Raw genomic sequence first — 17,360 nt, forward strand, 5'->3', positions numbered from 1 at the left:
AGAAGTGAAAATGATCAGGAGAGAAAAAATAATGAGAACCAAGAAGAAGGCAAAGGCACAGGGCTCGGTTATCAGGCCTCTGCTGGTGACCTTCTGGACAAGTTCTCAGTGGAGAGGTGACCTTGGAACCTCAAATAGTATGGATTAAGCTGGGAATGACTGTTAAGGTGGGAGGGGAGAAGCATAATGACTGCTGGTATAAAAGCAGCAAAAAGACTACATGAATCATTTATTTAATGAGAAAAATAATGCTTGGCTCGTGTCTGCATTGATCACAGCGGACACGTTGGGTTGCAGCCCCTGGGCCAGGGGTGAACTTCTGAGGTGGCCCTGACACCTTCTGCTTCAAGTGTGGCCTTAGGACCCTAGATGAATTTTGAATCTTTGATGATAGAATTACTGTTTACGGACCACTGTTGGTATTTTGTTTTATAATTTAATGGGTACTCACTTTATAAACATTGTTTATCAGTATAAGTAGTGTATTGGTTACATTTGCAGAAGGAAGTATTTTGTGGACATTTGAAGCCCAGGGGATCCCAATAAATGAGAGCAAAGGGGGGTTGAAGTTAATGCTTACATATGTATCTCTCTGGAGGTTGTTCTGAGCTCACGGTGGGAATTCATTCATTCGAAATTCATCCATCTGAATACCTACTACTTGGCACATTGAAGCATTCAATTTTTATTTTAAGTACACATGGACTATGGGGATAAGAAGTCTTCCAATAAATAATTCCTGCCCTCAAAAGGCTTGCAGCACAGAGAGTAGAATTTATCACATGAAAACAATACGGTGTTAGAAATTTCACTGGTGATGTGGTTTAAGATGGGAGCTAAGAACTAGAAATCAAGATTTAGGATTTACAACACATTTATGCTTTCCCCATTCCCACAGTAGGTCCAGTTTCCTATCGTGGCCACCGGCCAGCCTACAAAAAGCAGGGTTACTCACCTCCAGCTTTCCAAACAAACACATAGAATCAAATATAGAAACCAGAAGAAGCATCATTGTTATGGAGCCAAACTGATTGAGAGCAAGTGTGAGTGCTTTAAATATACAGACGAACTAACAGATTTAAACTGCAGACTCTTAAAGGCTAAGAATCCAAGATCAATCATTCAAAAGTCCAAGTCTATAATCAGAGAGTCTGTCACAGTATGAGCAGTGGTGCCAGAACACAAAACAGGCACCATGCCCAGAGCTGCTAAAACATAAAGCCAGAACAAGGGTGGTCTTGGTGCCAGAGGAAAATTTCAGAAGCAACACTTCTGAAATGCAAAACAGAATCGGGAGCCAGCACCAGAATTCAGCAAGAGCGCAAAACAAGTACTAGGTTGAGCCATACGAAAAATGCCAAGTAAGCAGCAGGCCAGGCACAGCCAAGACCCATTTTTAATGAAGCAGTTCAGTGCGCATGGGCGGTCTGGATATACCTGCCCAAGGAAGAAAGTGCCTCAGGCAGACTCTGCCCACTGCAAGAAGCAAAAAGCAGACGGAGCGAGATAACAGCTAAGCTGAGTGGGTCCCTGAAAGCAGAAGCCCAGCTGGAAGAACGGCGCCTTCAAAATCTCCAAATGAGGAGAGGAGAATGCTTTCTCGGAAGCAGATCTTGGGCCCTGTTACTGCTGGGTTGTCATTTAAAAGTATGTGTTGATGGTAAAACATGCTTTCTGACCTCTCCTGTTACTATTGACGCTAGCTAACATTAAGCTCTCGTTATGCATCAAGAACGGTTGAGGTTTGAATGTATTATTTTGTTTAATCCCAACAACGCTGAGGAGGGGGGCTATTGTCTCATTTTATAGATGAGGAAAATAAGACTTAGCTCAGTTAAGTAATTTATCCAAAGCCACACAACTACTACATGGGAGAGCTGGGATTCAAACCCAGGTCTGTCCGACTCCAGGGTCTTCACATTTAATCCTGGGCTGCAAAGGAGACACTGAGATTTATTCACATCAATGTGCCATTAAGGGGGAAAAAGTCATTTTTAGTCAGGGAGATATAGGTCTTTGTGCAGAGATGTCACTAGCCAGCACATTATTAAGCAACAGGTAAATAATAAGGCCATTAAAGGCTATGCTTTCTTAGGAGAATGACATCACTGTGGGCTGCAAGGTCACACAAGCCCTGAGAGAAGATGGAAAATCAATCCTGCACACACACACCCAGCCCTGCTCAACCATGGGTCCTGCCTGTGCTAGTGCTGAGATGGTGCTTCAGGCCTGGTAAAGCCGGTCTTTGTTCTGTCATTTAAGGTCCCATTAGAGTCAGCAACGCCTCAAAGGCCTTTCACCAGATGGCCCTCTTTACGGGCCCTCTGCCCACTGTCCTGCCGGCATCATCAGCCTCCCCGCCGCCAAGGATGGCCTGGACTTCCTGGGTCAGCTTCCTCTGTCCTCTGTTCAGCACTCAAGTTGTCCAGCAGCATGTGCCCTTGACCGGCAGCTCCCAAGGAGCTCTGTTACTGGGGTGCCGGGACCATCTCGGCAAGGGCCCTCGAGCTGGCAGGCCAGACCCTTGGCTGTCTTCTAGCACTCTGCTTGTCAGCGATGCAAAACAGACCCGCGATTGTTTGTGTGCATGTTTTCTCCTTTTCCTGGGGTTCTTATTGTCTTATTACAATATAATTAACATGCAAAAGATGCACAGATCTTAAGAGTTCAGTGCCTTGAGTTCTGACAGCTGTTTATACTCTGTGTAACCACCACCCAAACAAGACATAGGATTTTTCTGATCCCCTCAAAAAGTTCCCCTTTCCATTCATCCCCCTCACCCAGCCATTATGTAATTTCCAATTTCTATCATCAGAGATTTGTTTTTGCATGTCTTCTTGCATAAGCATTTCTAAAACATTGTTAGAAGATTCTAGACAACTATCGATAAATCTTTGATGATGGAAACCACTTTTAATTATATTTTTTAATGTTCTGCCATTATATGGTCACTGTGCGAAATGTGGAAAACACAAAATACTTTTTAAAAGGAAATGAAAAACTCGCCTGTGATCCTATCACCCAGAAATACCCACTGTTTGTGTTCTAGTGGATTTCTTTCAGAGCTAGTGCACATGCGTTGATTATAAGCTGGCTCCCTGGTGTGGCATTAGCTTTTTTGTAAATAAATGAAATTTGTTGCTGCTCTCCTCAGAATAGGCCATTTAGAGTTAGAGGCAGCTCAATGCAAAATCAATCTGCAATTTAAGGTGCCAACCCTTGTGGTTCAGTTGGGGGCGACATCTGAATTCACTGTTTACTTCTTTCTGCAGACCATGTCTTACACGCCTCTGCCCACTGGCAGTCACAGGACCTCTCACGGTACCTCAGTTTCACTGCTCAGAAGGACAATGGCTAGTTAGCTCCCAAGAGGCGAATATGCATTTGCCATTAACTCAGACCATTACTGTAACATAGCCTCCAAATTTAGTCACCGTTCCTCCAGCCCCTTTCAGCAACAGACATACCCTCAATCTTATGGATATGAATTTTTTTTCTTTAAAAAATGGCATTTTAATGACATTCTTAATTTGAGTTGGAGTTTGCCAGACAGCCAAAGACTATGATGATGTTCAGTTTCTGGGTCTCCTTTTATATACACTCCTGAGTAATAAGGTCATCAGCCTGGCCTGATTTATGCCATCGATGAAGAGTATGATCAATTCTGATAATGGTGGGGGGTGTGTGTGTGTGAAAAATTTTTTTAAATTATGGTAAAATGTACATAACATAAAATTTACCATTTAACCATTTTTAAGTGTACGATTTAAGTACACTTAAGTGTACTTAAGTGCCACTGAGTACATTTACACTGTTGTGCCGTGATCTTCACCACTCAGCTCCAAAACTCTTTTTCATCTTGCAAAACTGACACTCTGTCTCCACTAAACAACCACTGCTTTCACTTCTTTTGGGTATATACACCGAAGCGAAATTACTGGATCATCTAGTAATTCTATTTGTAATTTTTTGAGAAACTGCCATACTGGTTTTCATAGTGGCTGCATCATTTTACATTCCCACCAGCAGTACACACAGGTTCCAATTTCCCCACATCCTTGCCCATTATTTGTTATTTTCTGTTTTTTGGTTTTTTTGGTTTTTTTGATAATAGTCATCCTAATGGGTGTGAAGTGATATATCATTGTGATTTTGATTTGCATTTCTCTAATAACTAGTTATGCGCTTGTTGGCATTTGTATATCTTTTTTTGAAGAAATGTCTATTCAAGTCCTTTGCCCATTTTCCAATCAAGTTTTTTGTTGTTGAGTTGTAGGCATTCTTTGTATATGCGGGATAGTAATCCCTTATCAGATACATGATTTACAAATATTTTCTCCCATTCCGTGGGTTGCCTTTTCACTCTGTTGATACTGTCCTCGGGGACACCAAAGTTTTAAGTTTTTATGCAGTCCAGTTAATAAGGGTATTTTAAATAAGAATCTAGGTGAAACAGAAGAGAATAGCATTGAAATAAAACAGGCCTGTTTCTTTTCTTAGCTTTGCCACTTAATGAGCTGGCTGACTTTGACCAGGCATTTAACTTCTTTGAACTTTACTATCGTTATCTAAAAATGGGTGGGGGGCTAGGAATATCTACCACACAAGATTCTTGTGAAATCTGAACTTACTTAAAGCAAGAATCGTAGTGCCGAGCCCTGGGTAGACACACGGCTCTAATCCAGGCCTACCCTAGCATGCTTATCAGCGTGCATGATCCCATGCAACAGGACCCAAGGACAGACACTGTTTGAATTAACAAAGGGATCCTTATTCCCATCTTATCAAAGAAGAAATGGATGCACAGCCAGGTTACACAAAGAACCTGAGATCACAGTGCCTACAATATCACCCCGATCTTTTGAAAACTGCTGTGTGTACACCCCCAGCCCCTATCTTCTCAACCACAGGACAGACCCATTTGTAGATGTAAGAACTAGGAGAAACTATTAAAGACCACCCAGTCCAGCTCTCCCAATTTACAGATAATGAAACTAAATCCGAGGGAGGTTGAGAATCTTGCCCAAATTCACACAGCCACGGAGACTGAATCAGCTCTGATGGCTAACTCTCCCTCCCAATGCAGAAACAATGCTTGATAAAGCAAAAAGCATTGTACAACGTCCAGCACCGCCCACTCCTCTCCAGAACACTCAGCCCTCTACTTCCCCAATAGCGTTTTCTGGGGGAGGAGGGGACATTCCTAGCAGTTCTGTCCTCTTTGTCTTAGGGTGAAACTTCTCAAGATAGTCAGACACGTTTACTGAATTTACCAGCCGCGGGACTCAGGGCTGCTGGTAGGACCAGGGCACTTTAAGGAGTTCCGGAAACTGGGAGGACTCCGATATTTTCTCCCCTTCCACTGTCTGTATATAACCCTCAGCCAAGGTCAGCATCCCCACTTTTCCACCCGGTGCTCCCTACGCCCCATCCAGCTCTGAAACAGAAGGCGCACATGGCTTCATAGTGGTCGATCCAGGAACATTTTGCCCAGGCGCTTCCACTCAATGAGAAACATATTTTATCGCCTTTGCCTCAAAAGGCCTTTTCATCTTTCTTGTTTTGTGAAAGAATAACGCACAAACAACATGAATGAAAATCGAAATAAGGATTCGCCCATAATTATACCACTAAGTGACCTTCCTTTTTGAAGGAAAAGATTGCGGCATTTATTCTGAACTCCACAAAGCAAGGAGGAAATATGTGAGAACGACTCTACCTGCCCATCTCAGCTGGCAGGCTACGCAGCGGCTCATCAAGACTAACACCATCCAGATCTAGAGGGAAAGTCATGTGGTCATATGCCGGCATAGTCTTCATTCTGTACAGAATTGTAATCCACGTGGGAAGACATACTAAGATAATGAAATATTGCTGCTGTCACTATAGGATTCTTTCCGAGGTTCCCATCCCACTACTATTGGTACCCTGGAAACATGGGCTGCTAAGTTGGTACATACGGAGGTATGAATGACAGATATAATTATTTTGTAGTTTAATGTAAACATTTGAGCTCTTACTACATATCAAAGATCTCGGACAGATGCTAGGGAAAACAAAGATGATTAAGATAAGAGGCTGTGTCAGGAGGTTTGCGGATCTAGTGTATAAAGAAATAAATGAAATTTGATGTGTCAAATAAATGACAAAAATAACACTGGAGTATAAGATACAGTGGGGACACAAAGAGGGCTTGGCGGGAAGCTGCAGAACTCGGGGTGTTTTCAGCATCCATCCTGCATGCCTCTACTCTAGAAGCACCCTTCCTGCACAAGTAGTGAGAAGTGAGGAGGGGCTGTATATGCATCGCTCCATTGCCAGTAGTGCCTTTCTAAGTGATCTTGTTCTTATGACTTAGGAATTCTTCTTCACCTGATTGGTAAATGTTATTTCAAGTATTTTCCACCTAAAAAGAAAGTTGGGACGTGGAACCTTTCTGAATAGTTATGATGAAAAGGTTGGAACTCCGCCATGCTAAGAATCTGAGACTCCTGGTTCCTGGATGCTTGAATTTATCTGGGTCCTTCTGGAGGGTAATAAGAAAGTTAGTCTTTGAACCCAGGAATCCTAATTCTCAGATTTATAGTCAGACCACAAGTTGTGCATTAGGGCAGGGGTCCCCAACCCCCGTGCCATGGACTGGTACCAGTCTGTGGCTGTGAGGAACTGGGCCACACTGCAGGAGGTGAGTGGTGGGCAAATGAGCGAAGCTTTATCTGTATTTGCAGCTGCTCCCCAGAGTTAGCATCCCCGCCTCAGCACCACCTCAGATCGTCAGGCATTAGAGTCTCATAGGAGCACTGGTTCCTGGTGGCAAAAAAAGTTGGGAACCGCTGCATTAGGGCATGGGGCTTAAAAGACCTAGCTAGCAGGCAGACTTCACAGAGGCAGGTGCCCAGCTCGCCAATATTACAGCAGCTTTCAGCTTTCACATTCTTGTGTCGAAGGATTTTAACAAACACAGTCTACGTATGACATACCAATCCTTGTTCACAGGGATTGTCACTGTTTCTGGAAAGGAGGTGGCCATGCCCCAGAAGCATCTGTAAATACTGCTCGAATGGTGATAATATCACCTTTCCCGGGTAGTGTTCTCTAATATAAATATATATATAGAGATATTATCTTATTTGACCCCTCACTATGCAAGGCAGACTACTCCCATTTTACAGGGGAGAGAATGGGCTCAGAGAGAGATGGACTAACTTTCTAGGGTCCTGTGGCTACAGAGTGGTCATCTGGGACTTGAACCACCATCCCTTTCTTTCACACACCCGGTCCTAACCTCGCAGAGGCAGCGATCTCTGCATCCAGACTGGCTGGGCCTGAAGATGTAGGGAAGAAGTTTTAATTCACAGCCAGACTTGCAGAGAAGCAGCAGCTCCTCCTGCTGTAGAAGGTCCCCAGCTCCTGTTCTCCTCCAGGCCACGCACGGACCACTGCCAGCCCAGGCTCTGCTTGCCCGCCTCCCTTTCTCTCTGAGATGTATGCCCACGCTTCGCTGTTTTCCATGCCATCACTGACTCTTGCATTCTGCCTTCCATCCTCACCTACCTGCTCTCCTGGCTCCTCTCTTATTTATCTATTTATCCCCATTTAGGTCTCAAGGTTCTTCCTGGGGCCCTTTTTCTCTCTGATGAAGGAGGAGGAAGTATCCTAAGAGGCAGAGGCTCCAACTAGAAGTGAGAGCTCCCAGCTTCCGTGCTGACTGGCCTGGGACCACAGAGAAGGCATGTCCCCCCTCAGTCCAGCCCTGTCTTCTATGCTGTCACGCTCTTCCCGAATTAACACGTGAGTCTGTGAGGTACAGTGAGCTCTGCAAAGACTTGTATTCTCTGGAAGATTCAGAATAATCTAGGAACAGCAGTGGGGCGGGGTGGGGCGGGGTGAGGTGGGATGGGATGGGGGTGGGGCAAGTCCACACCCTGGAGCTGGAATGCCTAGGTTCAAATCCCAGCCCTGTCATACGACTGTGTAGCCATGGGGAAGTTACTAAACCTCTCAGAGCCTCAGTCTTCTCATTTCTAAAATGAGAATTAAAAAAAAAAAGGAACAAAAAAAGAAAAAAGAAATAAAATGAGAATAATAATCCCTAACTCATCAAGTTTAAGGAAGATTAAATCACTTAATACATACAAAATGCTTAAAAGGCTGCTTGGCACATAGTGGTGCCCAGCGAATGGAAGCTAAAATAATAGTAATTGTATTCTTATTCATGACACATTTAAGGCCAAAATATATCGTTGGTCAGAGTTACAGACAGGTAAAATTTTTGAATGATATGTAACTCAGGATTCATCCATTCATCGAGGTTTTTGAGTACCTACTCTGTCTCAGGCAGTGTTCTAGGCCCTAAAGATGCCGTAGGAAACGAGAGAAATGAGTTCCCTGCTTTCATGGAGCTGACACAGACAAGGGAAATATGAGGCTGTGATAAATGGCTGTGCAGTGAATTAAAATAAGGCACGTGAACAAGAGTGACCAGACGGCCTCCCTCGATTATGAAGGCAGAAACAGCTTCTCAGCAAACTCTCGGAAGACACATTCATCGAGGAAGGGGAAATGACAGCCACAGCTGTGAAGGGGGCCAAAGCCTCGGAGCCCTGGCTCACAGCGAACCAGGAAAGAAGCCAAGAGCAGAGCTGGTGGCAATTTCAAAGTGAGGAATCAGAACCTACAAACTTGCATTTGGACCAGTCATAATACTCTACAAACTGGTACAGAGCAGATTAAGAGAACTATATTTTTAAAAGAAGAGTCTAATTTAGACCAATATTTATAAAATACTCCTCCTTTAGGAGGAACTCAGGGAGGAATTTCTCTCAGATCTTAGCATCTCAAAAGCTGTATATGTCCTAGGCAACTGCATTAAAAAAAATTTTTTTTATAGCTGCTAGGAGTCTTGCAAATGACTTTCTTCATCTTTTTTGGCCTACAGGAAGCTCAAAACTGAATTTTTAACAGTCTGCTGGTAGTTTTCCTGGAATAACTTTATTCTTGGCTTTATGTTTTTCTGTTTTACTCTTAGATATTCTTTGCTTTGATCCCTTTATTTATTGTAGCATACAGGTGCATATATAAAAATACGCCCCAAATCCTCTTTAGAACAAGTCAGATTATAATAAATTTACAGCTCTAGGTAATTTAGCACCTCTTTCAAAATACACTATTTTCTATATCTGCTTATATAACCCACTTTTTATGTACCATGGGAATGTTTTTTCAAAAAAGTTTCAATTCGTCTTATCCCACACCCCCATCTCTCCCACCCACCCAGTCCTATTGCTTTCTTTAAAGGGGCAAACACCTTCCGCTGCACATGCACAATTATAACTGGTCCAAAGCTTTCTCACGCATTAGGCTACCACCTGCGGCTGGTCTCTCCTCCACCTTTCTTTATTCCCACATCATTCCCCACTCCCACCCCACATCCGCACGGAGCCCTCGGCGTCATTTTCCTAAAACATCAATTGAGCAAATCAGCCCTTTGACAGTTTAAAATCTTCAATGGCTCCTACTGCTCACAGGGATAAGTGAAAACTTATCCTGACATAAAATCTCCTTCTCCGTAACATAATTCCCCCACTTAAACTCTGCCCAAACCTAGTAATTCCTTCTTCTAACTCTCTCTGGACGGGTCCTCTCTTTCCCCACCTCCATGCACCCACTCACACGGGTGCCTCTACCTGGCCTGCTCTTTCTCCCTCCCCCCAGCCTCGGAACCCCCACACAAACGCCTGCTCTCTCTTCCTGAGTCCTTCCAAACAGGCCCACCTCCTAGTGGTCTCTTTCACTTCAAGATATTGCTGGCTGAACCTTGGATGAGCTACTTCATTCCACCCTGCAAAACTGCCATTTTACTGAAACTATCTTCGTATCATTTAATTTTTTGCACATTCTACATCCTGTTTCCCCACTGAAATTGTAATCTTCTTGACGGAAAGGACATTTATACATGTTTATATCCTCCCATGATCAGCTAGTACCATAACTAGCTGGCACTCCACAAAGACATGACAGTTGATGTCTATTTTCCTTCAAAACACAAAACAAAGCAAATGACAGGCAAATGGTCAATATCCTCAATAAATAAAGCACTCATATGACAATTCCCTAAAATGCAAATTGTTAGAAACATAAGAAGTGTTTAACTTTAATAATAAAGAATACAAGTTAAAATGATATAATTCTATGACATTAGCAAAGATTAGGAAAAAAATCTCAATATTTAATGTTTGGGGGAGTATAGAGAGATAGGTACTCTCATAACTACTAGTGGGAGTGCAATGGATACAAATTGAAAACAATTTGATGATATATAACAAATCTTTAAAATGTTTATATACCTTGATCAACCCATTTGGAGGGCTACAGCCTAGGGAAATATTCCAAAATATAGAGAAAGCTTCGAGCACCAGATGCTCTTCCCAGCGTTATAAAATTGAATCTTTATGTATAACCTCTGTATTCAGTCAATGAACTATTAAATAGTCATTAAAAATGGCAGCCAGTAAGTTTTGTATTAACTTGGGGGGAAATGCTTATATTCTTATGTTAAGTAGAAGAAAACAGAATACATAATTATGTAAAATGAATAATTCCAATAGCATAAACAAATGCATGGAAGGAAAGGTATCAAAACAGAAAAAGCAGTTACACTTGTTTATAGCTTACTGTGTTTTCCGGATTTCTAGGAGGATTGGATGACTACCAGAAAAAAAAAGACGCTTTTTATATTAGATTTTCCTTTTGTTTGATACAAGGAACAGTGTCACAAGCACTGTTCTTAAGCTTACGGGACGTCAATTTATTTTTATATTTGCGCTTTTCTTTTTTTTAATTAAGAAACAGAGGAGAGAGAGTTGGAGGGGAACGTGGGGGCGGCTTTCTCATCCCGGATTAGTATCTCCCATGAGGTGGGCACAGTCGTTTTTGTAGGCCAGGAAACAGCCTCAGAGAGGGTCAGGTCCAAGGTTACCTGAGGGCAGAGCCGGTCTACGGGGCTCCCTGGTGTTGCTTCACCATCACGCCTGGGTTAACACAGCCAGGATCAGGCAAGAAAGATTTAAAAAAGGGCAAAGCAGGCGAGCACAAAAACCCTAGTGGAAATTCACATAATATAAAAGGTTGGTTTTAGTAGGTAGGATTGTGGATGGTTTTTTTCCCCTTCTCACTTTTCCAAATTTTCTCTAAAGTGATATTAACTTTTTATTTTTATTTATGTGCAAGAAAAAAAAACTACAATTGTTTGAATTCACTGTACTGTGAGCAGCAAGAGAGAGAAAACAAGCTCTCTGGGATAAAAGTGTTGGGGGGAGTGTACGGGGAGCTGGAGGAGGTTGGCTGTGTGCGTGTGTGTGTGTGAGCGTGTGTGAGTGTGTGTGTGTGCGTGTGTGTGAGCATATGCGGTTGTGGCGAGGAGCCGCAGGACCTAAGGAACTTTTGGCAAGGGTGAGTCTTTGCACCTCGGGGGTCGGCCCCGCCTGCAGTCTCTCCACACCATCCACAACAGTCGCACACACGTGTGCTCTGGGATGCTCTTACAGAACGTGTATGCCATTCCCATTTTCCCTACAGCGAGCATTCTCAATCACAAAGCATGAAGAAAAGCACACGCTGGGGATGAGGCAGCACCCAGAGGTGCGGGGGAGGTCCTCGGAGCAGCTTTTGTTTCAGTGGGACTGGCCACACAAACTGTGGTTCAGGGGAAATCCCTCCCAGTGGCCCTTCACAGCGGGCAGCCCTAATTCTGGAGGGATGCATTTCTCAGAGAGCGCTGCCTCACCTCAGAGGGTAAGTGGGACACTCCTGGGCAGGACCACCACGATTCCATCCCAGGAGAGAGAAAGAGGGAAGCTTTTCATTCTACAAGTCTAACACAAAGAAAAACAAACGGGAATCCATTTTTGCTGAGAATTTGCCCACAATCTTTTATTTTTCCAGGGCCGTTGTCAATCTGCGTGCATAGGTATCAACAAGACTGTGGGAAGTCACTTGGGTCATTTTGGAGAGCTAGTTCCAGAAAGGGACTAGGGTATAGGAATGAGTGAGAGGAGGCAGCTGGGGTGAGTTTGGTGAGGGGAAAAAGTGAAGTAGTTCAGAGGCTTGAGAGGCTTAGCTATGTCAAGGTGATTTGTGTGTTTAAGGTCGGGTGGGAAGTGTCATAAACAGGTATCTTCAGGAGCTGGCAGAGAGGAAGAAAGGAAAAGGCCCAAGACCTCTAGAAGAGGCCAGGCTCTTGAGCAATCCACCCCGTGAGTGAAGAACCTCTTATGATGCATTGTGACAGCCAGTGCCCGGATGTGAGGCTCGCGACAGACCGAGGAGGTGGATAGGTGTCTCACCATTTTCTACTGAAATGTAATTCCCAGAGACGACGCCACTTGCCTAGGGTCACATAGCCATGACCTGGTTTTTAAACTGAGATAGGCAGACCCCAGGTCTAGGATTCTTCCCGTACGAGATAGCACTGTGTCTTCTTGAAAAGATATGGGCCCTTATTCCTCCACCGACAGAAGAAGACAGAGGAGACTTGAGGACATAAGAAGACTGAGTCAATGGAGCCGGAGGTTAAGGTGAAGAGGTGGGAAGAGGGAAGATGAAGATCTGTCCAGGATCGCCAAGCTGCTGAGAGGTGGGGACCAGGTTAGGCTACATTATTCTTCATGGATAAAGTCACCAAGGTGGGTGGTCAAGGGACACGTTTACCTAAAGCTCTTATGTGACTTTTTCCTCTACATGAGGGCCTCACTGACCATCCTAATGAGCCTTTACCCAAGGCATGGGGAGCGGGGTGCTGCACCGATCGAAGAGGCCCCAGTTTGCCTTTTGCCCTGTTCCATCTAACTGTGTCACCTTAGATAAATCACTTCAAAAATATAGGAAAATAACAATGAAACATAAACACATCTAGGATTCTAAGCCTTCCCAACCTCCCTGTCCACATCTTTTTTCATCACTCGATTGACTTCTGAAGAAAGAATAATTACCAGTATATACGAAGCCTTTCTTTTCATGAAAGTCAAGAAAACACTAAAATCCAGGCCAACAAGCCCTCCTCTGAGAGAGGGGGCTCCCTCTCACGCCTCTAAAGACAAGGCTTTGCACTGAGGTACAATAATTATCTCCCAACCAGCGTTGGTGTGACTTTCCTTTGCTGCAGGCAACTGCCCAGAGGATTCCTTCATTATAATCTTTCTATGAATCATTCACGGGTAAGTACCCCCTCTGTTTGCCTCTGGAGGAATAAAAACGTATTATAAAAAATAAAGGGAAATCTGCACGGCATCTGAAAATACTACCCAGATAGGTTGGCTTCCCAGTTCACCTTTCCGTACCATCCAACTGGTCCTTGACTTGTTTCAAACAATAGAGGCAGACTGGGACCCCGAAACTCAGGCTCAGTGATCGAACTATCTCAGACTAAATGTGATGAGGTGGCCCAGCACAGCTGGGGTTCCTAGTTCTTAATCATTCGGATGGGCCTGGTCCTGACTCCTTCCCCACTGCAGGTGCCCCTGCAGTCACATGTTTTTGTCAAGTGATCTGCAGCTTCAGGCTGCTCACTCTGCAGAAAAGATGAGGGGGAAAAACATTGAGAGTAAGAAAATACAGCTCTCTCCTGGGAACCTCACAACCTCCTAGCTTATAAAATGTAATGGCCTTATTACCTCCCTCCCTCCCCCACTCCTCAACGCCAGAACAGGCTCTGATGTCAACCTCCCCTCCCACCCTTCTTCCCTCTTTGATCCATCCATGAGAAATAACACTTGCTGAGGGGACTTGCTGATGTCTTGACTTGGTTCAGAAATGCAAACATATTACCAACGGGGCAGGGAAGGAGACTGATTAAAAGGCTGAGTGTCTCTCAGTCTCATGGATTGCTAGCCTTTGCACCAAGCTCTCAGCTTCCTCTGCCTCCAACAAACTTTGTGACTCACAGTCTGTAGAGTGAGGCAGCTGAGCAGGGTTAAATTGGGAACATGCTCTTCTCTCAATACTCACCCTCAGGGCCTACCTGAGCCCCTACCTGGCAGTGGGGGTGGGAGGTGAGAACAACTCCAATTCTTTTGCTGGGCCCCCAAGAGCTGCCAGAATCTGGGTTCTGATGGTCTTAAGTCCGCTGGGATCGTTTCTTTCTCTCTATGCCTTCCCGCTGCTCACCCTCGAGCGCGCTCGCTCCCCCCGCCTGACCCCACCCCCGCCCCCCGACACACACACACACACACACACACACACACACCCTGAGGGTCTGGCTAACTGTTGCACGTCAGTTGCGGGGATGGCGGTGGGAGAAGGGAAGAGAGGTCAGGGCACAGCCAGAAGGTGGCTACCAGAGCGGCGCTGCGCCCTCAGCGCCTTTCTCCTTCATCACTGCGCAGGGCCAATCTGGAAGTTAGGGAGCCCGGGTCCCACGGGCGGCAGGGGCAAGACAGAGGCCACATCCATCCAGGGGAGGCGAGACGAGGCTCCCAGGGCTGACTGGCTCCCCAGCCCTCTGCACCGCCGGCGTCGCCTCCCACATCCTCGCAGGCTGGCATAAGACCGGCAGCGAGTGTCCCGCCCCCCCACCGCCCGCAATCCCAGATCGGCTTCCCGCAGAAAACTCCGCAGCACAACCCGCTTTTGTTAATTCTGCAAGTGCTGTCACACACGACTCCCTCCACCGACACTCCCTGTCTGCTCGGCTCCAAGGGAGACCCGCTTTCTCCAGAGCCCGGCCGCTCCCGATCGCCCAAGCCCCCGCCCCACGCCGGACCACCGCCCACCGCCCCAGCGCCTGGCAATCCATCCCGCCGAAGGACTCCGAGGAACCCGGGGTCCTCGGCGCTGGGCATCTTTGTCCTCTCAGCACATACGCGCGCGCACTGAGAGACAGAAAGAGCCCCGCCGGGCACCAAGTCCGCGCCCCGTGGCCTCGCCCGGGCCCCGCCAGGGGACAATGGTCCGCGTCCTGCAAGTTTGCGAGCCGGGAGGCAGAGCCTTCCTTACCATACATCTCCGCGGGGCGAGCGCCTCCAGCGAGGCCGCGTCGCCGCGTCGCCTGCAGCCAGCCCCCGGCCGCGCCTGCCTTTCATTCACACCCGGCGGCGGATGGCGGCGGGCGGCGGAGGCCGGCGGGGCGGGAGCGGGAGCCGGGGCCGGACGTGGGAGGGCCGGGGCCCGGAGCCGCGCGCGCGCCCAGTCCGCGTCCAGGCTGAGCGCAGCTGGCCTCCGCTCGGGTTGCTGGGCAGGGCCGCGCCGAGAGGGGAGGAGACTATGCTAATGACGCGTCCCTCCCCCTTTCCCCTACCCCGCCTGGCCATTGCCAGGCAGCCCGACCCCCGCCCCGCTCCGCCCCGCCCCAGGCAAATTCCCGCCCTGCGCGGGCCTCGGTCCCACCACCTTCCCACAAACCCAGATCCCAAGACACGCCTTCTCCCAAGCTGTCACCCCAAGGTGCTAGGTGGCGGGTTTTCCAGCTGCAGCGGTCTCCTGGGGAAGTCACTCACCCGAACTCCCTGCCCCTGTTGAAATGCTCAGGCCGACAGCTGAGGTCGCCCATAACCCGTGGGACCCAGGGTCAGCAGGGGCGCTGGAAGCTGCAGGTGTAACCTCGCCCCTCGATTCGTCCCAGATGCGTAGGCTGAGCCAGGGGTGCAAGGAAGATGAATTGGGGAATAACCCTTGCCCTCCCTTGGCCCCCTTAGCTGAGCCCCATTGTCTAGTTAAGCCCTCAGGACACACTCTGGCCAGAGCTTGCTACCAAACAGCGTCCTTCCTGGGCCAGGTACGCAGGAAACGCACTCTACCCCCCAACACCCCGCCCCCCGCCCCCAAATCAGCTTGCTTCTCTCCTCCCAGATTTGTACGTGTCATTCACAAGCTTTGCGGCTAGGATCCACTCCACCTGTGCCCCAAGGCCAGCTCCATCTTCTGTGACCGTGTGAGAAACAGACCCAGAGGGGCAGAAGGCTCCTGGTTCCACACCCTGAAGACTCAGCCCAGCCTGCGGCTTCCCTGAGGCTGCTCACCGAGCCTCCTCTACATCTCACACATTCGCCTGTTCTTTCAATGTCCATTCCTTAGTTTCTCCTCTTACCCCATGGTTAGGGTTTCTGCTAGAAGTTAGGGCGGGGAGGACCTTAACAATAATGTAATGTCTCCCATTTTACAGAAGAGGAAACAGGCTATGAGAGGTTGGCTTGTGTTCTTTTCCCTAAATACACTGAGCTATGTGTCTGTAGGCTAGTCCTCTACCCTCTCTGAACCTGGGCTTCCTGAAGGACTGTCAGGAAATTGCTATAAAACCTACATGACAGTACACAGGGGGGCATTCTCATGTTTATTTTCTTTCTTTCCTTCCTCACCCAAGGCAGGGTCAGAGCAGGAGAGAGAATCCAGATTGTTGACTCTTGGGACAGTGCTCTCTCTGCTGTACTCCAAACCCATGTTTTCTATTTCTCTCTAGCTTCACTGCTCCCTCTCACACCCTCGCTGTTTCCAGAATTTGTTCCTGTTCCCTTACCTCTTTACCTCTCTTAGTAGCACGTGGGATCCCCGGAATCCCCCTGGGAAACCCTGGGAAGGTCACATTTAATCTAGACTCTTGGCCGACTCACAAAGAAGCTCTGTCTCTCTTCTCCAGTTTTAGGACCAAGTCAGGTGGCTCTGAGATCTGCTGAGCGTCACATGTGAACCAGGGCAGAAGGGAGAATTTGAAATCTAGCTTGGTCTGGACACAATCTGCTCAACATAAATTACACTTGTCATTCACTGGTGTCTGTAGCACAGTGGGAAAAGCGATATCTGTCTTCACCAAGTGAAAATGTCTGGCAGGGAGTACAAGATAAATACTGATAAAAACATTGTTGTGGCGCGAATGATTCTGAGACCCACGGAGCCAATTGAGATTAATTATGAGCCTTTATTAGCCGGCCGGCGACTGACTCTCTACCACGCAGGGTTAGAGGAGATCAGCCCCGAGCTTCCAGAGGAGGCAGCTTATAAAGCCTCCTACTACATCCTTGAATAAGCAGATTACAAGAAGCAGAAGTTAGCCGTTAATGTTTTGTACAAAGATAAATGTATTCGGGGAACTATCAGATCAAACAGGGCCTAGTAGACAGTTTTATTATCTTTACCTTGAAATGTTGCACTTCTCCTGGGGCTGGCACCTGGAGATACCACCTCCCTGAAACTGGAGAATTTCCACTTTTACATTACACGACAAGAAAGAATACAGTAAATTGTAAGTAAATTGTAAAGAGAGGCACAGACTTCCATTTAGACATTCATTTTATTTTTTATCAAATATTTAGTGACCAAATATTATGTGCTAGACACTGCGAAAGGTACTCAGGAGAAGGGAGACATGCAAA

General features: G+C 46.7%; 1 protein-coding gene across 1 annotated transcript in view; it reads right to left on the reverse strand.

Annotated features, from left to right (window-relative positions):
* Window positions 1-15,208, reverse strand: part of EFR3B (EFR3 homolog B) — a 79,722-nt gene extending 64,514 nt beyond the window's left edge. Inside the window, exon 1 of the mRNA XM_011356619.2 lies at window positions 14,992-15,208. Within this exon, the coding sequence (XP_011354921.1) occupies window positions 14,992-14,998 (7 nt within the window). The 5' untranslated portion in view covers window positions 14,999-15,208. The remainder of the gene's footprint in view (window positions 1-14,991) is intronic.
* Window positions 15,209-17,360: the final 2,152 nt, after the last annotated feature.

Source organism: Pteropus vampyrus, unplaced genomic scaffold (assembly GCF_000151845.1).
Source record: "Pteropus vampyrus isolate Shadow unplaced genomic scaffold, Pvam_2.0 Scaffold28, whole genome shotgun sequence".
Lineage (NCBI taxonomy): Eukaryota > Metazoa > Chordata > Mammalia > Chiroptera > Pteropodidae > Pteropus > Pteropus vampyrus.